The sequence below is a fragment of the Nerophis ophidion genome, linkage group LG06 (assembly GCF_033978795.1).
Source record: "Nerophis ophidion isolate RoL-2023_Sa linkage group LG06, RoL_Noph_v1.0, whole genome shotgun sequence".
Classification (NCBI taxonomy): domain Eukaryota; kingdom Metazoa; phylum Chordata; class Actinopteri; order Syngnathiformes; family Syngnathidae; genus Nerophis; species Nerophis ophidion.
Genome location: NC_084616.1, coordinates 26,259,372 through 26,282,168, shown reverse-complemented (window position 1 = coordinate 26,282,168; position 22,797 = coordinate 26,259,372). Strand labels below are relative to the sequence as shown.

Sequence of the window (22,797 nt, the reverse complement as noted above, 5' to 3'; positions counted from 1 at the left end):
ACTTCTCTCGAGAGGGATTGGACCCTCTTCCACTCTGGCGTTGCCGGCAGTGAGAGGCGACGGGCTGGGGTGGCAATTCTTGTTTCCCCCCGGCTCAAAGCCTGTACGTTGGAGTTCAACCCGGTGGACGAAAGGGTAGCCTCCCTCCGCCTTCGGGTGGGGGGACGGGTCCTGACTGTTGTTTGTGCTTATGCACCAAACAGCAGTTCAGAGTACCCACCCTTTTTGGGAACGCTCGAGGGAGTACTGGAAAGTGCTCCCCCGGGTGATTCCCTTGTCCTACTGGGAGACTTCAACGCTCACGTTGGCAACGACAGTGACACCTGGAGAGGCGTGATTGGGAAGAATGGCCGCCCGGATCTGAACCCGAGTGGTGTTTTGTTATTGGACTTTTGTGCTCGTCACAGTTTGTCCATAACAAACACCATGTTCAAACATAAGGGTGTCCATATGTGCACTTGGCACCAGGACACCCTAGGCCGCAGTTCCATGATCGACTTTGTAGTTGTGTCATCGGATTTGCGGCCTCATGTTATGGACACTCGGGTGAAGAGAGGGGCGGAGCTTTCTACCGATCACCACCTGGTGGTGAGTTGGCTGCGATGGTGGGGGAGGATGCCGGACAGATTTGGGAGGCCCAAACGCATTGTGAGGGTCTGCTGGGAACGTCTGGCAGAGTCTCCTGTCAGACAAAGTTTCAATTCCCACCTCCGGAAGAACTTTGAACATGTCACGAGGGAGGTGCTGGACATTGAGTCCGAGTGGACCATGTTCCGCACCTCTATTGTCGAGGCGGCAGATCGGAGCTGTGGCCGCAAGGTAGTTGGTGCCTGTCGGGGCGGCAATCCTAAAACCCCTTGGTGGACACCAGCGGTGAGGGATGCCGTCAAGCTGAAGAAGGAGTCCTATCGGGTCCTTTTGGCTCATAGGACTCCGGAGGCAGTGGACAGGTACCGACAGGCCAAGCGGTGTGCAGCTTCAGCGGTCGCGGAGGCAAAAACTCGGACATGGGAAGAGTTCGGGGAAGCCATGGAAAACGACTTCCGGACGGCTTCGAAGCGATTCTGGACCACCGTCCGCCGCCTCAGGAAGGGGAAGCAGTGCACTATCAACACCGTGTATGGTGCGGATGGTGTTCTGCTGACCTCGACTGCGGATGTTGTGGATAGGTGGAAGGAATACTTCGAAGACCTCCTCAATCCCACCAACACGTCTTCCTATGAGGAAGCAGTGCCTGGGGAATCTGTGGTGGTCTCTCCTATTTCTGGGGCTGAGGTCGCTGAGGTCGCTGAGGTAGTTAAAAAGCTCCTCGGTGGCAAGGCCCCAGGGGTGGACGAGATCCGCCCGGAGTTCCTTAAGGCTCTGGATGCTGTGGGGCTGTCTTGGTTGACAAGACTTTGCAGCATCGCGTGGACATCGGGGGCGGTACCTCTGGATTGGCAGACCGGGGTGGTGGTTCCTCTCTTTAAGAAGGGGGACCGGAGGGTGTGTTCCAACTATCGTGGGATCACACTCCTCAGCCTTCCCGGTAAGGTTTATTCAGGTGTACTGGAGAGGAGGCTACGTCGGATAGTCGAACCTCGGATTCAGGAGGAACAGTGTGGTTTTCGTCCTGGTCGTGGAACTGTGGACCAGCTCTATACTCTCGGCAGGGTTCTTGAGGGTGCATGGGAGTTTGCCCAACCAGTCTACATGTGCTTTGTGGACTTGGAGAAGGCATTCGACCGTGTCCCTCGGGAAGTCCTGTGGGGAGTGCTCAGAGAGTATGGGGTATCGGACTGTCTTATTGTGGCGGTCCGTTCCCTGTACGATCAGTGCCAGAGCTTGGTCCGCATTGCCGGCAGTAAGTCGAACACATTTCCAGTGAGGGTAGGACTCCGCCAAGGCTGTCCTTTGTCACCGATTCTGTTCATAACTTTTATGGACAGAATTTCTAGGCGTAGTCAAGGCGTTGAGGGGTTCCGGTTTGGTAACCGCAGGATTAGGTCTCTGCTTTTTGCAGATGATGTGGTCCTGATGGCTTCATCTGACCGGGATCTTCAGCTCTCGCTGGATCGTTTCGCAGCCGAGTGTGAAGCGACCGGAATGAGAATCAGCACCTCCAAGTCCGAGTCCATGGTTCTCGCCCGGAAAAGGGTGGAGTGCCATCTCCGGGTTGGGGAGGAGACCCTGCCCCAAGTGGAGGAGTTCAAGTACCTAGGAGTCTTGTTCACGAGTGAGGGAAGAGTGGATCGTGAGATCGACAGGCGGATCGGTGCGGCGTCTTCAGTAATGCGGACGTTGTACCGGTCCGTTGTGGTGAAGAAGGAGCTGAGCCGGAAGGTAAAGCTCTCAATTTACCGGTCGATCTACGTTCCCATCCTCACCTATGGTCATGAGCTTTGGGTCATGACCGAAAGGATAAGATCACGGGTACAAGCGGCCGAAATGAGTTTCCTCCGCCGTGTGGCGGGGCTCTCCCTTAGAGATAGGGTGAGAAGCTCTGCCATCCGGGAGGAACTCAAAGTAAAGTCGCTGCTCCTTCACATCGAGAGGAGCCAGATGAGGTGGTTCGGGCATCTGGTCAGGATGCCACCCGAACGCCTCCCTTGGGAGGTGTTTAGGGCACGTCCAACCGGTAGGAGGCCACGGGGAAGACCCAGGACACGTTGGGAAGACTATGTCTCCCGGCTGGCCTGGGAACGCCTCGGGATCCCCCGGGAAGAGCTAGACGAAGTGGCTGGGGAGAGGGAAGTCTGGGTTTCCCTGCTTAGGCTGTTGCCCCCGCGACCCGACCTCGGATAAGCGGAAGATGATGGATGGATGGATATTGTATATCATCATGTAGCAAATGGAGCGGAAAACACAACCAAAAGTTGGAGGCTTCTCCACGCAACAAAGCCGGCCTATTTTACTACAGTCTGAAGTCTATTGCCCCTCAGGCTGTGGTGGCAGCGACGAGGTGGAGACGTGATGGCGACAGGCCAAGTTACACCGATCATTACACCCACCCACCACCTTCTCCGGTCCCCTCCCCCTGGAGAGTCACCACCTTAACTAACAATTTTTCTGGGGAAAAAACTGAACATCATATTTTAAAAATCAACATACCTATCTAATCAGTGCAGCAAAGTTTGTATAAGCACTTCCTGGAGCGCTAATACAAGATGAGTCCTGGCAGGTCCACCACTATTACACACCATTCAAGCAGACCAGGGATCCCCAAACTTTTTGACTCGGGGGCCACTTTGGGTTAAAAAATGTGGCCGGGGGCCGGGCTGTATGAATATATATATATATATATATATATATATATATATATATATATATATATATATATATATATATATATATATATATATATATATATATATATATATATATATATATATATATATATATATATATGTATATATATATATATATATATATATATAATATATATATATATATATATATATATATATATGTAGGTGTGGGAAAAATCACAAGACTACTTCATCTTCAGTCTTGTGATTTTTCCCACACCTACATATTGCACTCTACCACGGTATCGAGCACTATTCTCTGGATAATCCAATCAAGACATATATATATATATATATATATATATATACTGTATATATAGCCAAGTGTTGCCTTAAAGGAGGGCTAATATGTTAGGGCACCAAGGCAAACTTTTATATATATATATATATATATATCTATATATATATATATATATATATATATATATATATATATATATATATATATATATATAGATATATATATACATATATACATGTATATATATATATATATATATACATGTATATATATACACACACATACATATATATATATATATATATTTATATATATATATATATATATATGTATATATATATATATATCCATCCATCCATTTTCTACCGCTTATTCCCTTTTGGGGTCGCGGGGGGCGCTGGCGCCTATCTCAGCTACAATCGGGCGGAAGGCGGGGTACACATATATATATATATATATACACTGTATTAAGTAAAACAGTGTTGGGTTGTGAACATCATTTAATTTGTAACATCTCATAAAAATGCTCTAGATGTTGGATCTATATATTTAAAGACAAATATTTATGGGTTTTTTTTATTAATGGTATCAGCGTGTCATATTTTTATTACATGATGCCTTTATGTCTAAAATTACATTTTCATAGAGAGAGGTATTTCATGTACATGTATTAATGTGTGTACAAATACATACATGTACATGTACTATAGTGTGTAAATGTACATGATGTATCAGGACAGATCCATTGGGGGTTTGAGCAGAAATATGTCGTATAGGAATTAACTATACACCATAAAACATTAACAAAGTCATGTGTCAAATGAATGGTTAAAATAATTACTTTGTGGAATGAAAAAACACAAGTAATGTAAAAAAAAACAAAAAAAACACTGGTGTTTAATTTTTGATATCAATATAAAAAAACAAAGCAGTTTGGCGAGTGAAGTTAAAGTTAAATAAAGAAGCTTAGTTCTTCAACAACAACCATGTTTTTTCCGCAAGATGGCGCCGCTGTAGTATATATATATATATATATATATATATATATATATATATATATATATATATATATTATATATATATATATATATATATATATATATATATATATATATATATATATAAACCACCAAGCGCAATGATGTCACGTTATCGATGGGAAAATGCATTTTTAGACAAAATGATTTACCTGAGTGGCTCGGAGACACCGAGAGTAACAGCGGTTGAAAGTGGATTAGAAAAGACAGATTTAAAAAAATAAAAAATACAAATACATTTGTTTATTTATATTTTTAACTTGGGACCTCCCGCGGGTCGGATTTTATACGCTGGAGGGCCAGATCCGGCCCTCGGGCCGTAGTTTAGGGGCTATAAGAAAAGTATAAACTTTGCCGTTGCTATTAATCGTCGACTAAGTAGACGATTAATAGCACTGACAAAGACAATATTTTTCCTAATACAGGTCTGTGTATAGTCATCATGATTCTTTTTTGGGTTATCTTTTTTTTTCTTTTTTTTTAATTGTAATTGTATGCATGTTCTAAATAAAGTAACACCATAACTGCTATTTATATTATATGCAGTATTGCTTTAAGGGGTCAAAAGTAAATATTACAGCGTTCAGTGTTATAAAATTATTGCTGCTTTATATGTGTCTTTTTTGCCTACTTTCTGAGCCATATGGGTCACGAGTTAGTGATTTTGTAATCCACGAGAAAATGTACAGACTTTGTTCTTTTTGTGGTATCATAAATCCCATGGAGAAAAAAAAATCTAGAAATCACCATTAACCCTTTTAGGAAGTTATCCTACAACAATTTCAAAGACATACTTTTTTTTTCTTCTCTTAAATATGCCGTGGAATGAAAGTGGCTCGGGCTAATTATGAGCATTCTTCACTGAATTAGTGTTCGGTGTGTGGCAAGGCAGTGCTCTCCTTTGTCTTGATCCCTAAACTGATCCCTTGCTTATACCCCGGGAGGTTAGAGGTCACTTGGTTAATTAAGGGTCCAATCAGTCTTTAGATAAACTCATCTGAGCTTAATGTTTGCACTTTTGAGGTCCAGCAGCTCTGCCTGGTACCCCTGATCTTTGCGCGCTCGCTGCTAATCTAGCCACAGACAAGGGGAGTAGGTTAACCCAGCTCAACAGCGCCAAGCTGAAATGGCCTTTTCGTTTGGCGACTTCAGTCAGCGAAGAATGTCTGTAAGCTCTTGCCAGAGCAGAAAAATAACTTCAACTCGGTGTATTGTACACAAGGTGAGGGTTTGAGAAGGGGGCGCCATAAAGCGCTCAAAGCGCTGCAGATTATGCCGATGCTGCGTGAGAGGACCAGTGTTTGCGGCCCATATACTGTATTGGAGCACCATAGCTAGCCTATGCCACACACATCCAAGGGTGATGAAAGTGTGGCTGAGCAAGCAACCATGAAATCTCTCAATGTGCTCTGGATGGATTTAGTTCAACAAAGATTACTCAATAGCTGCCAGTGTATTGGCCCTTTGCAACACCCCCACTGCGGGATTATACAACTTTGATGTGTCTTTTTGAGCAAAGAAACTTTATAAATTATACAACATTATCTATATTCTGTATTCCATTCTACAATATACTCTTTTTTTTTGTTTTGTTTTGTTTTAACCAGCGATGTGTTAATAATTTGTTCCACTTTTTGCCGCCAAAAAATTTGTGCCAAAATGGTAAAAGTGTATTTGATAAGAGTATTTATACTATTTATACACATTTTATACATATTCAATACAAATTAATAATAATTAGTAATATAAAATGAGAACAAGACCTTACTTTTTTAAATTTTTCTTAAAAAAAAAAAAAATCCGGTCTTGTTCTGCAGTGATTATTAAAAATGTACTAAACACACAATAGAGAAATACAAAATGTAATTCGACAAAAGTAATTTTCTGTGTGTTATATTTGAGCACTTAGCAATTAAGTTTCAATATTAAACAGCCACACGTCAACCGGAAAAGAATACAATTGTAACATGAATTGAAATGAAACAAATCGATTTCTATTGATATTTGCGCGACAACAGGGCAAAATGAAAACTTACCAAAGAGCGGTGTTAAAGTGCGCCCTCAAACACAACAGCCTCCACTTGTACAAAAATACCTTAAGAGTCTCCTGGCCCTCGCACTGCCAGGGAATCAAAGCTATGAAAAGATGTGAATGTAGCTGAGCAAATAGGATTAAAGATGGCTAAATCCAAATGGCTGGAAGCACAGCATGCATTAAAGAGGAATTCTCTCAGGAAAGATAATCCCCATATACACATTCTAGCACACTTCACTCACTCCTGGTCTTCTTTTTTTTTTTTTTTTACGCACACTCAAAGTAAATCTATGATTGCCTGACTGTCTACACAGTCAATACAACCTATAAATACATTGCAGACTGCAGCAATGACACATGTTGATTCCAGAGATGGAAATATTATCAGTGAATAACCACACTACGTGTCATATTCTCCTTTTTCTTCCACGCCATCAAGCACCAGAACTAGAGTGTGTCTTACCTTCAGCACCTCCATGGGTACCTGTGCAGCGGGCGGGGCGGGGACGGTGACATTGATGGCGGGGGTCTGTGCAGCTGTGGTTTGTGGGTACTGAGAGGCCTGTTGCCTCCGCTGCTCCCGCCGCTCCTGCTCCTGGAGCTGCTCCCGCATCAGCTGTTGTCGCAGCAAGATGCGCGAGGTAGTGGCCGAGGAGCTGAGCGGAGGCTTGGAGGATCCACGGTGCTCCGACGGACTGCTGCGGAGGGAGAGAAAACGGTGCTCGATGAATTAGGCAGGACAGACGGCGCAAAAAAGGGCGGAGGGAGTCGAAAAATGTGAGGAGAAGAGCATCAACTTAAAAGTGAACTTAGAGAGGGCAGAGAGAGGTCAGACGGAGAGAGAGAGAGGTCAAGCAAAAGAGGAGAGAGATTAGCAGTGATGGAGAGCAGAAATGAAGGAGGGAATGAGGAGAAAATGTATGTTTAGGGTGAATCAAAGCTGATCAATACTGATTTTGGGAGGCGGTGATTTATCAAAGTAAATCACAAAACAGATAAAAAGCACCATGAACTAAATACAATTTCCTTTATCATGTAATAGTATTGTACACTATGCAGTCTGCAATGACAGTAAAGACTTCAAACATTTTTATGGTTATTTTTTCCTTACATGCAAGAAATACGGAAGATACTGTTTTTTTTGTCACCCAATACTCTGGAGCAAATTTCCAAGCTCAAGGAGCTGAGTGGTCGCTTTGTCCACATATGCCGCCAAATTTTAAATAGTTTAAATTCATAAAAAAAAATTATTTAGTTGAACATTTGTCGTCATTTTCATAAATCAACACCACAATAGATTATATATATATATATTTTTTTAAGTCAGATGCTTAAAACATTGGAAAACCCCTAACTTGGCACCTTCACTATCTAAATCAGGGGTAGGGAACCTATGGCTCTAGAGCCAGATGTGGCTCTTTTGATGACTGCATCTGGCTCTCTGATAAATCTTACCTGACATTGCTTAACATGATAAGTAATGAATAATTCCGCTGGTAATCACAGTGTTAAAAATAACGTTCAAATTATAAAACATTCTCATCCATTTTAATCCAACCATCCGTTTTCTATCGCACCTGTTCAAGATGTTGCATTAATGGTAAGAAGTATTATATTTAGTATTGGTTAACTTTAGAATAACAATTTTATTAAAAAGAATAAGGGACTTATTATACTCTAAAAATGTTGGTCTTACTTAAAAATGCACGCATTTAGTTGTATTCAGTGTTAATGGGTTGTACTTGTATAGCGCTTTTCTACCTTCAAGGTACTCAAAGCGCTTTGACACTACTTCCACATTTACCCATTCACACACACATTCACACACTGATGGAGGGAGCTGCCATGCAAGGCGCCAACCAGCACCCATCAGGAGCAAGGGTGAAGTGTCTTGCTCAGGACACAACGGACGTGACGAGGTTGGTACTAGGTGGGATTTGAACCAGGGCCCCTCGGGTTGCGCACGGCCACTCTACCACTGAGCCACGCCGTCCCAATAAATATAACATTAATAAATGTTATATGGCTCTCACGGAAATACATTTTGAAATATTTGGTTTTCATGGCTCCCTAAGCCAAAAATGTTCCCGACCCCTGATCTAAATAAAAACAATACCTTCTATAAAGTTTAATTCCAATATTTAGGAATCACTGAAGTTGTTTTTGTTCTATGAGTTACATATACATCAACAAAATATGCAGCTCTAACAGCATCCATGTTTTTTCAATATCTACTGAAAAATGCGGTATAATCGTTTACTGTACGTTACATCGCCGCTATTTACAGGGTTAAGTAACTTCCGACCATGTGCGAGTAATCGAGACGCTCATTAAAATGTTGAAATTTGACAGTGACTGTGAGTATGATAACGCTGCATTGAGGCGCCAGGCTACACTACTCCAGCGCTCTTCTCTGGCTCGCTCCCCAACTCCAAACCCTCCTCATGCTACGTTGACATCAACATTCTCCTCTTATTTTGGATCATTTGCAATACAAGTTACTGTAGTAATCATTAGATTAGATTCAGATCAAATTAGGGTTGTATGGTACACCGGTATTAGTATAGTACCTCGATACTAATGAAAGATATTCGGTACTATACCGCCTCTGAAAAGTACCGGTTGCTGGTTTACTAGCAGACAAGCATGTTCGGCAGCGCACAATCATGGAGTACTTACTAACAGACTAAGTGCATAAACAGAAAAGGGAGAACGGACACATTTTGGCTTAAAAACTAAAGATAAAGGTGAAGTTATAACACTAAAATGCCCTCAGAAAGAGGTGCTTTGAGACATGGCTAGCTAACTAGCGGCTAAAGTCCATCCTGGGTTAGCAGCATTTTAGCTACTTCTAAATCACTAATCCCTGCAGGACGAGGAATAGCTAAACGTGCTTCACTACAAACCGCAGCTCACCGGCGTCCACATGTAAAAAAACGGCATTGGTGGATCTACACCTAATATCCACTGTAACAATACCAAGTACAGTAGCGCATCAAGTCGATACTCCTATGATTACTTCAATATTTTTTGGCATCACAACATCTTTTTTTATTTTTTATTATGTTTATAAACTCAGGAAATATGTCCCTGGACACATGAGGACTTTGATAATGACCAACGTAACGACTTGGTATCGGATTGATACCTAAATTTGTGGTATCATCCAAAACTAATGTATAGTATCAAACAACAGAAGAATAAGTGATTATTACATTATAACAAATAGAGGGGGGGGGTTGCCCACATCTGAGGTCCTCTCCAAGGTTTCTCATAGTCAGCATTGTCGCTGGCGTCCCACTGAATGTGAATTCTCCCTGCCCACTGGGTGTGAGTTTTCCTTGCCCTTTTGTGGGTTCTTCCGAGGATGTTGTAGTCGTAATGATTTGTGCAGTCCTTTGAGACATTTGTGATTTGGGGCTATATAAATAAACATTGATTGATTGATTGAAAAGTGTAGATAGAACATGTTAAAAACAAAAGTAAGCAGATATTAACAGTAAATGAACAAGTAGATTAATGAGTCCCTTTCTACCACTTGTCCTTAATAATTTTGACAAAACGATAAAAAGGAACAATATGTGACTGCACATGTCAGCAGACTAATTAGGAGCCTTTGTTTGTTTACTTACTAATAAAATACAAGTTGTCAAGTATGTTCACTATTTTATTTAAGGACAAACTTGCAATAAGAAATATATGTTTAATGCACTATAAAGGCTTTTACTAAAATAAAGCCAATAATGCGATTTTTTGTGGTCCCCTTTATTTAGAAAAGTACCGACAAGTATTGAAATACTTTATCAAAAATATTGGTATCCGGACAACACTAAATCAAATACTGTAACTCTACAATGGCCATTGTTTACTCTCTACAAAGAAAGCTAACAAGCTAAATACATAGACACATAATTTAGGTTTAAATTCTAAATATGCTTCACGTACCTAATAAACACATAGTAAATTATAAAATATAGAGGTACTAATGATAATGAAAGATGATAAACGGAACAAATAGAAATGGAGTGTAGTGCTACGACCGCTTCAATCTTAGCTGAGTCTAACTTGGTCTGAAGAGCCTGGTGGTGCTACACAGCTCTGCAGGCTGCCGGGTTGTCCCAACTAGCTGTCGGAGAAGATGTTTCCAAGTCACGGCTCCAAATTCCACACTGCTTACCTCTTGTAATTTCGGTAACAATTTACGATGAAAAATGTACTAAGAAAGTTGACCATTGAAGCAAGTACAGGTACATGTTGTTACATTGTAGGTACACTGTCCTATTATGCTGTATGTTTTGTTTTATTATCACATATTTATAAATTATTACGGACTATGGGTAAAGATAAAAAACAACAACTTTTTTTTACCCAGACCAAGTACAAGGAGGAGGTAGTAACAATTAGTAAGTTTATGTTCAAGTCTTTATCCGTTTGTTTGTGTTCAGGATTATGCTAAAATTGCTGAAAGGATTCCCATGCAGCTTTGTGTAAACGTGCGGCATATGCCAAGAAAGAAAGTACAAAATACTTGATATTTTCATTACTTCTCCCTACAAAAATTGGGTTCAAATATGTTTAACTTTTATTATGAGCTAAAAATTTAATAAAGTTTGGTTATTTTCTGCATACAGCTGCCTTTTACTTGCATGCTGCATTTTTAGTGTTACAGGTTACACAATTACACCAGCCACTAAAATGGGAAGAAATCATCTCCTATTGGTTGTTTGTGCTGTTCTTCACATTCTTTTATCTAACATACACGCAAGTGTGATCAGTTGTGCGGGCTATAAAAATAAGTGTAAGGGTAAGAATTGGACTCAAAGCGAGAATAAAAAAATTTAGCTAAATTCATCATGCCCACAAAAATGTTTTGCATAAGAGAAAGAGGAACAACAGGCTGTTTCAGGTTTTTCCACTCTCTTTAAACCTAGACGTCTTCTCCCCAGACAGAGTCCTGCGCTCCTAAAATAGAGAGTCTCTGCTGAAGCAGAAGTTGTCGGGATGAGGCCTCCATGAGTGATCCTTTTGATAAAACTCAGCAAAACGTCTGGCCAATCCAGCTGTGCAGTAATCGGACTAATTAGCCGGCAGAGTCAAACACAGCTTCGGTCTGCCGTGTATTCATTGGGTGTTGAGCCCTTAACATACCATAATTCCCCCTCTTTATCTCAACTGATGAATATAATCTCATTGTCTGAAGACACACACACTGAACCCTGGACAAGAGCAAAAACACATGTGTATTTTTAAAAGAAAACGCTAAAAAAAATATTGGGGCAATTATAAAAAAAATGCATCCATCCATTCATTATCTACCGCTTATTCCCTTTGGGGTCGCGCAAGTATGAGATAAATGTATTTTTTTAGTTGATATATGTCTGGGCCTTATCTTGCCTACATGGGATTGTCAGTAAACTTTTTTAGTTCATTTGGATCAATAATTGTATTTTTGTTGTAGTTGTCATGGCATGCAATTGGGATACTGAATTGTAGAATTGTAAATACAATTGAATATCAATATCGCTTGAAGCATTTCAGAATTTTATTTTGTATTAACTAAACAAAAAAAACATGAATTTGAAAGTTCCTGCTATCAAGTCACTGTAGCATGAACAATATTGCCTAGAATGCTGTTTGTCTACTACTCAATTGCCCTATTAAAGTCCATCAAGTCTAACTGGATAAAAATACATCTGGTCTGTAATATATAATTGAAATGTATTTACATAGTTAGATGAGATAGATAGATGAGATAGATCGCTAGATAGATAGACGGACAAACACCACAGAGGCCAAACGAATAACTTAATAAGGTCAGTAAAACTAGACAAACAGTATTGATTTAACAAATGGTAGAGGAAAAACCACTCCTGAACAGAGAACTTAATTTAACCTTTATTTTTATATTTAACATAGTTTATTTTTAATTCACCTAAAACCTACAAGTCGCTTTAAAGCTCATGTCTGCAAAAGTAATGGTGGGTTTTTCTCCACAGAATTTCAAATCCAAGTGACTAAATCTAATGTTTTATTTTTCCTTTTGTTTAGTTCCTACTGCCTAAATAATTTATATTTTTTGTTGAGCATTTTTTTGTAATTTCCCGATCAGTGGACTCAACCATTTGTGTGCAAAATTACACACTAAACGTCAATCCATTTCCTATTGCTTGTCCCTCTCAGGGTTGCGGGGGTGGCTTGAGCCTATCCCAGCTGTATTAGTGGGGAAGGTGGCGTACACCCTGGACAAGTTGCGACCTCATCGCATGGCCAACACAGATAGACAGACAACATTAATGTTATCTAATGGCTTTGATCCAAAAAGAAAATATTACATACTGTATTAGGGATGGGCGATATTGCCTTTTTTTAATATCGCGATATTTTTAGGCCATATCGTGATATAGGATATACATTACGATATTTTGCCTTGGCCTTGAATGAACGCATGATGCATATAATCACAGCAGTGTGATGATTCTATGTGTCTACATTAAAACATTCTTCTTCATACTGCATTAATATATGCTACTTTTAAACTTTCATGCAGAGAGGGAAATCACAACCAAGTCAATTGACCAAAAGTGTATTTATTAAAGTTATTAAGCAATGGCACAAACATTCAAGTCATTCCCAAAACATAAATTGCAAGATTGTCAGAGACATTTTAAGTGTCAAATAAAAATGAGCTGCAATATGAAATCAAATAGTATTTGTCCTTCATTATGTGGTATGTTACTAAGGTCATGAAATTTTCTTCATTCTCTAGCGAGTGACTTTAAAAACGATGCTACATATTAGCAGTAATGCTACTTTTTATAGCAACGCTTTCCCCCCCCACACTTGACAAATTACGGTTGTCTGCTCGACATATTCCCACTTGAAGCCGAACCACCGCCAGACGATGGAAACCCTGCTGTTTTTATTGGGAATTAATTCTTCCTTCATTTGTTACCAGATCCGCAGCATCTTTCTCTCGTACAGCTACGTTAGCAGCCAACGTTAGCCACGCCGCTACCTCTCTGCTGGGCGAGGGCGTGTATGTGACGTATGATGTGACAGTTTGTGACGTATGTAAGAATTTGCGCCTGCTTGTCTGTGAGGAGACACAGGAAAGAGCGAGGAGAGCCTGAAGTGTACGCCCGCAGCTAAAAGTCCTGCGAGAGAACGTACAGTATACTCGAACATTACGATATAGTCATTTTCTATATCGCACAGAGACAAACCTGCGATATATCGTATATATCGATATATTGCCCAGCCCTATACTGTATTCTACTTAAAACATTTAAATTTTCTCAAAAATGCACAGTGCACCTAATAACCTAATAATAGCGCCTAATGTGCAGATTAATGCTGTTATACTGTTATCGACCTTGTACCAATTTTATGTTGCACATGGTGTAATGATAAGTGTGACCAGTAGATGGCAGTCACACATAATATATAGTATACGTGTGGACTGCAGGATGACACCTGCTTGATATACAGTATAACACTAGCAAGCAAGCCCAAAACTTTGATGTTTTATTGAGAATATAAAACATTACACACAGCGCTCAAAAATCTGTCAAAATTAGTAAGACTTTGGAAAGCTACAAAGTCGCACCGCTTGATGGATTTTTGGCACATTATGGCTAACTTAGTCAGTCAGACGTACTGTGCTTCAAGATAAGAGTAATATTATGGTGTGTAAAAGGAACCCAAAATAGAACCTATTAAATATTATGTTGTGTTTGGTTTTGACCTAATATGCAAAACCAACTTTTCTAACCTTTTGGTTCCTGCTGTTGGGTATTTGTCATAAAAGTCCTAAAACTTGCGCAGGTCCGCCATCGTATCCGACGCCGTAGTCAATAAGCTCCTTTTTTTTCTCTATCCTTTTGTTGTGGGACATGCATCTTCCACTGTTGCCATTTCTAATACAAAGTAGCGTACAGTTCTAACTCATCAGTAGACTCGCTATAAAAGCGCTAAAAACTGCCGGTACAAAAAAGATGACGGGGAGAAGACGAAATCGAGACACGTACAAAACTGTGCATCCTAAAGAGACGGTTAAAAAGCGACTTGAAGATGGTCTGTAAAATATAATCTATGAAACATTTTGACCAAAGAACCACCATTACATGTTGAGTAGACCACAAGGAAGGGTTTTAAATGTAGAAAAAAGAATATATAATACTAACATTATTATCATTGAACATGTGAAGTAAAATACAAAAATCATACAACATGCATGCAAAGAACTCAGAAAACGTTTCCTATTTGGCAATTCTATCTTGTAACCATGGCCCCTCGGATAATAAACTTTTGGTGTTGCGACCTCTGTTTACAATTCTTCACGTCAAAAATATACGTTCTCGCTGACTACTAATGAATACACTAGAACAGTGTTTTTCAACCACTGTGCCGCGGCACACTAGTGTGCCGTGAGATACAATCTGGTGTGCCCTAGGAGATTATGTATTTTCAGCTATTTGGGTAAAAAAAAATTTTTGCAAGGAAGTAATTATAATCCACAAATAATCTGCCATTGTTGAGTGTCTGTACTGTCAAGAGCTTGGCAGAGTAACCGTGCTATTCTCTTCCATATCAGTTGGTGGCAGCAGGTAGCTAACTGCTTTGTAGATGTCGGGAACATGGTTTGTCGTGGTCACAATATGAAGACGACAGCGGGAGGCAGCATGAAGGTAAAAACGTATCTAATGCTGAAAACAAAAATTAACAAAAGGTGAGTGCCCCTAAAAAAAGCATTGAAGCTGAGGGATGGCTATGCAGAACAAAACCACAACTGAACTGGCTGCAAAGTAAACAAAAACAGAATGCTGGACAACAGCAAAGACTTACAGAGTGTGGAGCAGAGATGGCATCCACAAAGTACATCCAAACATGACATGACAATCAGCGATGTCCCCACAAAGAAAGATAAAAACAACTGGAATAGTCTTGATTGCTAAAACAAAGCAGGTGCAGGGAACAGCGCTCAAAGGAAGACATAAAAAGCATGATTGGTTATGGTTTAAAGTCATATCCCAACAATTGCAACGACAACTTTTCATTGTCAACATTGAGTTGAATTTTTTAATGATTTCTGTTGGTGGTGTGACTTTGAATTTTTTCAATGAAAAAAATATTCTTCGGCTCAAAAAAGGTTGAAACACACACTGCTCTAGAACTACAGCTGGTTCGGAACTAACAGTGTTCGGATTGTATTCATCCAAATTAGGGCTGGGCGTTATATCGATATATACGATATATCACGGGTTTGTCTCTGTGCAATATAGAAAATGACTATATCGTAATATTCGAGTATACTGTACGTTCTCACGCAGGACTTTTAGCTGCGGGCGTACACTTCAGGCTCTCCTCGCTCTTTCCTGTGTCTCCTTCTCACAGACAATCAAGCTCACATTCTTACATATGTCACAAACTGTCACGTGACACGTCACATACACGCCCTCGCCCAGCAGAGAGGTAGCGGCGTGGCTAACGTTAGCTGCTAACGTAGCTGTACGAGAGAAAGATGCTGCGGATCTAGTAACAAATGAAGGAAGAATTAATTCCCAATAAAAACAGCAGGGTTTCCATCGTCTGGCGGTGGTTCGGCTTCAAGTTGGAATATGTCGAGCAGACAACCGTAATTTGTCAAGTGTGGGGGGGAAAAGCATCGCTATAAAAAGTAGCATTACTGCTAATATGTAGCATCATTTGAAAAGTCAGTCGCTAGAGAATGAAGAGGATTTCATAACTTTAGTAACATACCACATAATGAAGGACAAATACTATTTGATTTCCTATTATGCAACTCATTTTTATTTGATACTTAAAATGTCTCTGACAATCTTGCAATTTATGTTTTGGAAATGACTTGAATGTTTGTGCCATTGCTTAATAACTTTAATAAATACACTTTTGGTCAATTGACTCAATTGTGATTTCCCTCTCTGCATGAAAGTTTAAAAGTAGCATATATTAATGCATTATGAAGAAGAATGTTTTAATGTAGACACTAGAGACGCGCGGATAGGCAATTATGTCATCCGCAACCGCATCACTAAAGTCGTCATCCACCTGCAATCTACCCGAACCAACATTTCATCAAAGCCACACCCGCCCACCACCCGCCCGTTGTTATATATCTAATAGAGACGATGCAAGGCTCTAGTGAGGTTAGAAAGTGTAACTCACTCCAAATAGCACAGACACAATGGCTTTCTTGAACTGATTTATTTAAAGGCTTACTTTCCCTTCAAATTCACCGTGAAAACTGTAATAAATAAAGCCCGTTACAAACGTAAAAATAATAACATGCACAGCATGTGGATCAAACATTTTACCAAATAAAATACCAACTAGTGACAAACAAATACCTCGTTGGCCATACCCGGAAGTAGCTTCCTTACATCCTTCGACAGACCAGACGAGACACTTCAAAATAAAAGTATGCCCACATACTGTTTCAAAGAGTGCTGCTCGTTTTTCGTATGTGGGTAACAACATTGAACTATTTATAAATGGTTGATTTCTATAGGCTAGTAAGGTAAAGTGTTGTACCTGACAAGTTTGGGCTACCTTAATTCTGCAGCCTTCATCAGAGGTGTCACGTGATGTTAGCGTGACGTTGTCTGTGACGTATTATATGGACTGTACCATCAAGAGTTGTCAGGTACAACACTTTATCTACTAGCCTATATAAATCAACCATTTATAAATACACGTCAGTAGGCTAAATGAACCTCTTCAACATAACATTTAACTATGTATAATGTAGCGGCTGGCTACGGGGTGTTAGCCAATGACTTTGGCTGCGGGCGGGACTTCCGGGAGAGATAGTGAAGTGACGTTATCGACAGGAAGTGAGAGTTCGAATTGTCCCGGGAAAAGTGTTAGAGACATGAGAGCTGTTGTGTGGTTGTATTACATCTTGTGCAATAATGACAAGACAAATGAAGAAGTTTTATGAGCCTACATTCCTGGGATTATTACAATATATATTTCCGAATTGGTTCAACCGCCACCCGCCCGAATCTATTTAAAATACATTTTTTTGTCTTGTCACCCGCCCGACCCACGGTTTATCCGCGGACTCCGCGGTTGTGACCGCAAACCATGCATCTCTAGTAGACACATAGAATCATCATACTGCTGTGATTATATGCATCAAGTGTTCATTCAAGGCCAAGGCAAAATATCGTAATATATATACGTATCATATATCGCGATATGGCCTAAAAATATCGCGATATTAAAAAAAGGCAATATCGCCCAGCCCTAATCCAAATATAATTAGCAGCCAAGTAGACAGCCGGCAAGGTTGCGCCTCGGAGAGTGAACGGAGGTGACAACAAGTAAGCTTGCTAGATGGTTAGCTGACGAGCGAGCTTGTTTCGGTGCTCCTGATCTTCTCTCCGTCCTGCGACTCAGTATGGCGTTCAGGCAAGAGGAACAGGTACCTGCGGCTAAAGCGAGTGTTCAACAAGTTTTGTTAGGATTTATTTGTATTGTTATTTTTTTTCAAGCGGAAGTGATATTTTCCCGTAAATTTCACATGCCTAAATTTTAGTAAGTAACCACAATTAAAATGTATTGCAAAAAAAGAATGTAATTTAAGATTTTTTTTCAAGAAAAGTTTTTTTTTTTAAAGATTTAAGACATATCTATTTGTTTAAAATAATCTAAAGTGCATGACAAGCAATCAACAAGAAAAGAAAATAAACCCAGCATGGGCTATAGGTTAACTGGGTGCACTGAAACGTGCTTTAAAAACTTAAGTCATCATCTTGCATGCATGAATTAGCAACTGTTGCAAGTTAGGCTCACATTGCAGAAGGTAACACTTTATCTTCCAGGTGATAGATGTGCTGTCATCACTTGGAAATCATGTTAAGCAACTTATTGATATTTGTTTTAAAATGAGAGTTTGAGCAGAAAGCTTTCAGAGCTTGTCAGTAGACACTTACACAAGTTTTGCTTTATTTTTGTAAAACCCACAACTACTAAAAAGTAATAGTGGATTATTGGGGTACATGATATTTTGGGGTGTTGAAAAGAACAACGATGTACACCGAACCGAACTGAAAACCGTGTCCTAAAACCAAGACAAGATTTGAACCGTGGATAATGTTCAGCGTTCCACTCTTAAATTTAACATGAAAAATATGTCAATATTAATAACTAATAATACAGATTTTGCCTTTTTTTTTTTTTTTTTTACATAATGCTCATGCTTTTAGCCAATTATGCAAACTATATTGCGTAATAATATTGACACGGCCCAGGCCATGCCTAGAGCAATATTTTTCCTGCATGTGGTAACTAGATTTAAATTAAATTGTAGTCTTGGAAATATATAGTGTTCAAGGCAAATAGGGCTAAAACACATTCAGCAACAAGACAGAGAGCCGGCACGCAAGAGCATTCAACATTATGTCACAACCTCACTCGATTGGTTGTGTTGGAGAACAAGGTTTTTTCTCAAAGGGAATTGGTTGATGAGTAGAAAATCTCTTAAGGAATGATCACATGATCATTCACATTATGAGCCAACGAGCAAAATACCTTAATTAACCAGACGCTACTGTGGCATAAAATAAAGCAATATGACCTCAACAAGAGTTTACGCAGTAATTTTTCTTTCTTTCTTTCTTTTTTTACATCAAATTAGCCAAGTCACTAAACCCGGTATTAGATCTGGGTTGGTGTTAGATCAAATTAAAATAAAATAAAATGCACAAAAACCAGCTCACTGCTAGGTTTAGAAGGCAAGGAAGAAAAGTGTGTGCAACTGACCCTGCAGGGACATATCTATTTGTTTAAAAAAATCTAAAGTGCATGACAAGCAATCAACAAGAAAAGAAAAGAAACCCAGCATGGGCTATAGGTTAACTGGGTGCACTGAAACGTGCTTTAAAAACTCAAGTCATCATCTTGCATGCATGAATTAGCAACTGTTGCAAGTTAGGCTCACATTGCAGGAAGTTCTGGGTCTGAAAATCGTGATCTCAGCCACTCTGCTGCCCTCAAGTGGCCACGAACACATAGCTCAACCCTTACAGCTGATTACTTTTCATTGCACATTGACAGCGATATAAACAGACCTCTTTGGGTTTCTAATATGAAGTACAACTGTGTCAGATGCCTTGGTAATTTTTTTTTGTTTTTTTTATCTCAAAAAGAGAGCATACATGTTGCCAGATAGGGGCACCTTAAAACAATATTAATGTATAAAGTTGAGAGCAAATTTATTCATACCCTGGGGACGGCGTGGCGCAGTGGGAGAGTGGCCGTGCGCAACCCGAGGGGCCCTGGTTCAAATCCCACCTAGTACCAACCTCGTCACGTCCGTTGTGTCCTGAGCAAGACACTTCACCCTTGCTCCTGATGGGTGCTGGTTGGCGCCTTGCATGGCTGCTCCCTCTATCAGTGTGTGAATGTGTGTGTGAATGGGTAAATGTGGAAGTAGTGTCAAAGCGCTTTGAGTACCTTGAAGGTAGAAAAGCGCTATACAAGTACAACCCATTTATCATTTAGACGTTTGCTGTGCAAAGGGCAACCAACCAGGTTTTGATTCGCATTTAATTCACCAGGTGAGGTAGGGGTTTTCAACTTCATCACTTTAAGAACTACTTAGACAAAACCAAAGGATAGTTTTATTTATATTAGTGGGATTATTTCAGTAATACTTAATATCCACTTAAGCATCATCATCATTGTATCAATGCTATTTTGTGGTAATTTGTTAAATAGAGGCACAAAGTCTGAATGTAATAATTACAATACTGAGAGCGGGCAGCACGGTGGAAGAGGGGTTAGTGCATCTGCCTCACAATACGAAGGTCCTAAACAGTCCCGAGTTCAATCCGGGGTTCGGGATCTTTCTGTGTGGAGTTTGCATGTTCTCCCCGGGACCACAAAAGGGACAATCGGTAGAAAATGGATGGAAGGAATACTGAGAGCTGAAGCAAATAAACTTTGACCGTTTTGTCAGAATGCGAGCGACCTGTTGGTAGACTATTCCAATGGTAGTCTCTCCATCCATTTTCTACCGCTTGTCCCTCTCAGGGTCCTCGGGGGTGCTGGAGCCTATCCCACCATCACTCCGTATCATTATTTATTTTCTTTATTAAATGCAAATGATCATTGTGGTCAAGTAGACTGATACAAGTTGAACTGATCCGGTATCAATTCCAATGCCTGGTAATCGATACCAGTACTCAATGGTACTGTACCAATTTTCGGTATTTTTGAGTGTTAATAAAAAAAAGATGATTATGATAACTGTGCTGTCCAGTTGTTGTATCTAGTTTTCTTACTTCTTATTTGCAACTGGTATATAGTAAACTTTGCATGTAGGTGAAATTCCATTACATTAGATAATAGTAGTAGTGTATAGTCTTGGGTTTGTCGCCGTAACCAGGAAGTAGTCTTTGCCATTAAGTTAAATGGTCTTTTGTTGAGCCCTACAAAGTGTTTATACTATAAGTATTGTACTTATTTCATACCAGCTGTTTGATTGTAGCATGCATCTTAGTTGTCATTTTGATCATCACCATGTAAAATTATCTACGCTAATCAGTAGCATGTACTGTACATGGCATATCTAATGTAAGTTAACATCAAGCTAAGGAGAACCATACTGTATACAAGCACTTTGTCAGGCAAGCTTGCTTTGTTGGCATGGAAAATTGGAACATTACATAGAGGCAAACCACTCTTAGTGCTGCTTGAATGCTTGTTGCCCTGCAAAGTGATGTCCTTTGAAAAAAAAATTATCAAAATATTTGATTTTACGTCAATCAGTACTTTGGTAGTACCGATGGAATTCCGTCGGTATCTATAAAAGTACAAGTTTGGTACCGATCTTTTATGGTCACGACCATTTGAAGACTCCTGTGTGTGTGTGTGTGTGTGTGTGTGTGTGTGTGTGTGTGTGTGTGTGTGTGTGTGTGTGTGTGTGTGTGTGTGTGCACGTGTGTGTGTGTGACCACTGGGAGCATCTGAACCAAGCCAAGCTAATGCCAAACAAGCAAAAAGCTCCCTTGGATTTGTTGTAGGTCGTTACTTGGGTTTATTATGTGTACATCTTCTCATGTTTTTATGACTGTAAGCCATGAACCCAAAAAGACAATCAGAGCGGTCTTAGGGAACCCAACCAATTCAACTCTTGGTTCCTATCTTTACACTGACTAAGACAACAATGATCAGGCTTTCACGACTACAAACAACTGAAAAGTGATAAAGAAAAAGCTGTCCTATGAAAGTAACACAATTAAAGAGACAAGTAGGAGAGCAACAACCAGAGGTTGCACAGGTGCCTCTACCCTTTGAACTGTCAAAGAACAACAATGAATAGTGCTATCTATTGGACGCGGATGATATAACAGCATCATCCCAAAAGGCAGAAAAGAAGAAGACTTCTAGTGACCTCCAGTGTTTTAAAGTGAGTGCAAGGATATTACTTTGTATGTAAACACTTGTAATACTATTTTTATAGGGGTTAAGGCTCTTCCAACCCAAACAACACATGCTCAAATGACGTGATTCCAACTCCACAATCCATAATTGTAATACATGCCAGCAATATCCCAGCTGCTGTTCCGCCATACTCACACACAGTCAAATGAGCAGGGTCTGCACATTTGCACGCCAACAGCCTCCATATTTGTTTGTTTATTCCTGAAGGTGCACCGCCCGCCCTTGGAGTCCAGTGAAAGTCATGCCGCTTGGTGCTGCACAGAAAGCGTGTCAAAGGGGGAGGCACCTGGGCCCGGCCCGTGCTCTCCAATCGCCATCCAGAGTCCTTGGAAGGGGACCAGCCCCCGTCTGAGCAAACCCAAGCTGAGGGGAAGAGTGTGTACCCGACACACACTGCCCACCGACACACATATTCCAAACACACATAGATACTGTTTCTCTTGGTGTTATGATTCCCTATTGGTAAGTTATGCTCTGCAAGGTTTAGTCCATATAGGCCCTCAAAAGGTAGCCCACTCGTCAAATCCGGCCTGCCAAAGCTTTATAACATAACAGTAATGAAACCATTCAGTCAAATGTATTTATTTATTCTTTATTTATGGTAAAGGCAAATAAGAAAAAAATGTAATTGAAAATGCCAACGTGATCAAAGAGGCAGTTGACAAACAGTATTAAATCAGAAAAAAATCACATGTAAATACACAACACGCTGCGCAGTGTAATGTA

The 22,797-nt window shown here is 40.2% G+C and overlaps 1 protein-coding gene across 4 annotated transcripts in view; it reads right to left on the bottom strand.

Moving 5' to 3' along the window:
• Nucleotides 1-22,797, bottom strand: part of LOC133554441 (microphthalmia-associated transcription factor-like) — a 90,004-nt gene that overhangs the window by 38,899 nt on the left and 28,308 nt on the right. For 3 of the 4 annotated variants that reach the window (XM_061903216.1, XM_061903217.1, XM_061903219.1), the window contains one exon: nt 7,064-7,298. In XM_061903216.1, coding sequence (XP_061759200.1) covers nt 7,064-7,298 — 235 coding nt within the window. The remainder of the gene's footprint in view (nt 1-7,063; nt 7,299-22,797) is intronic. The other variant, XM_061903218.1, reaches the window with a different exon arrangement.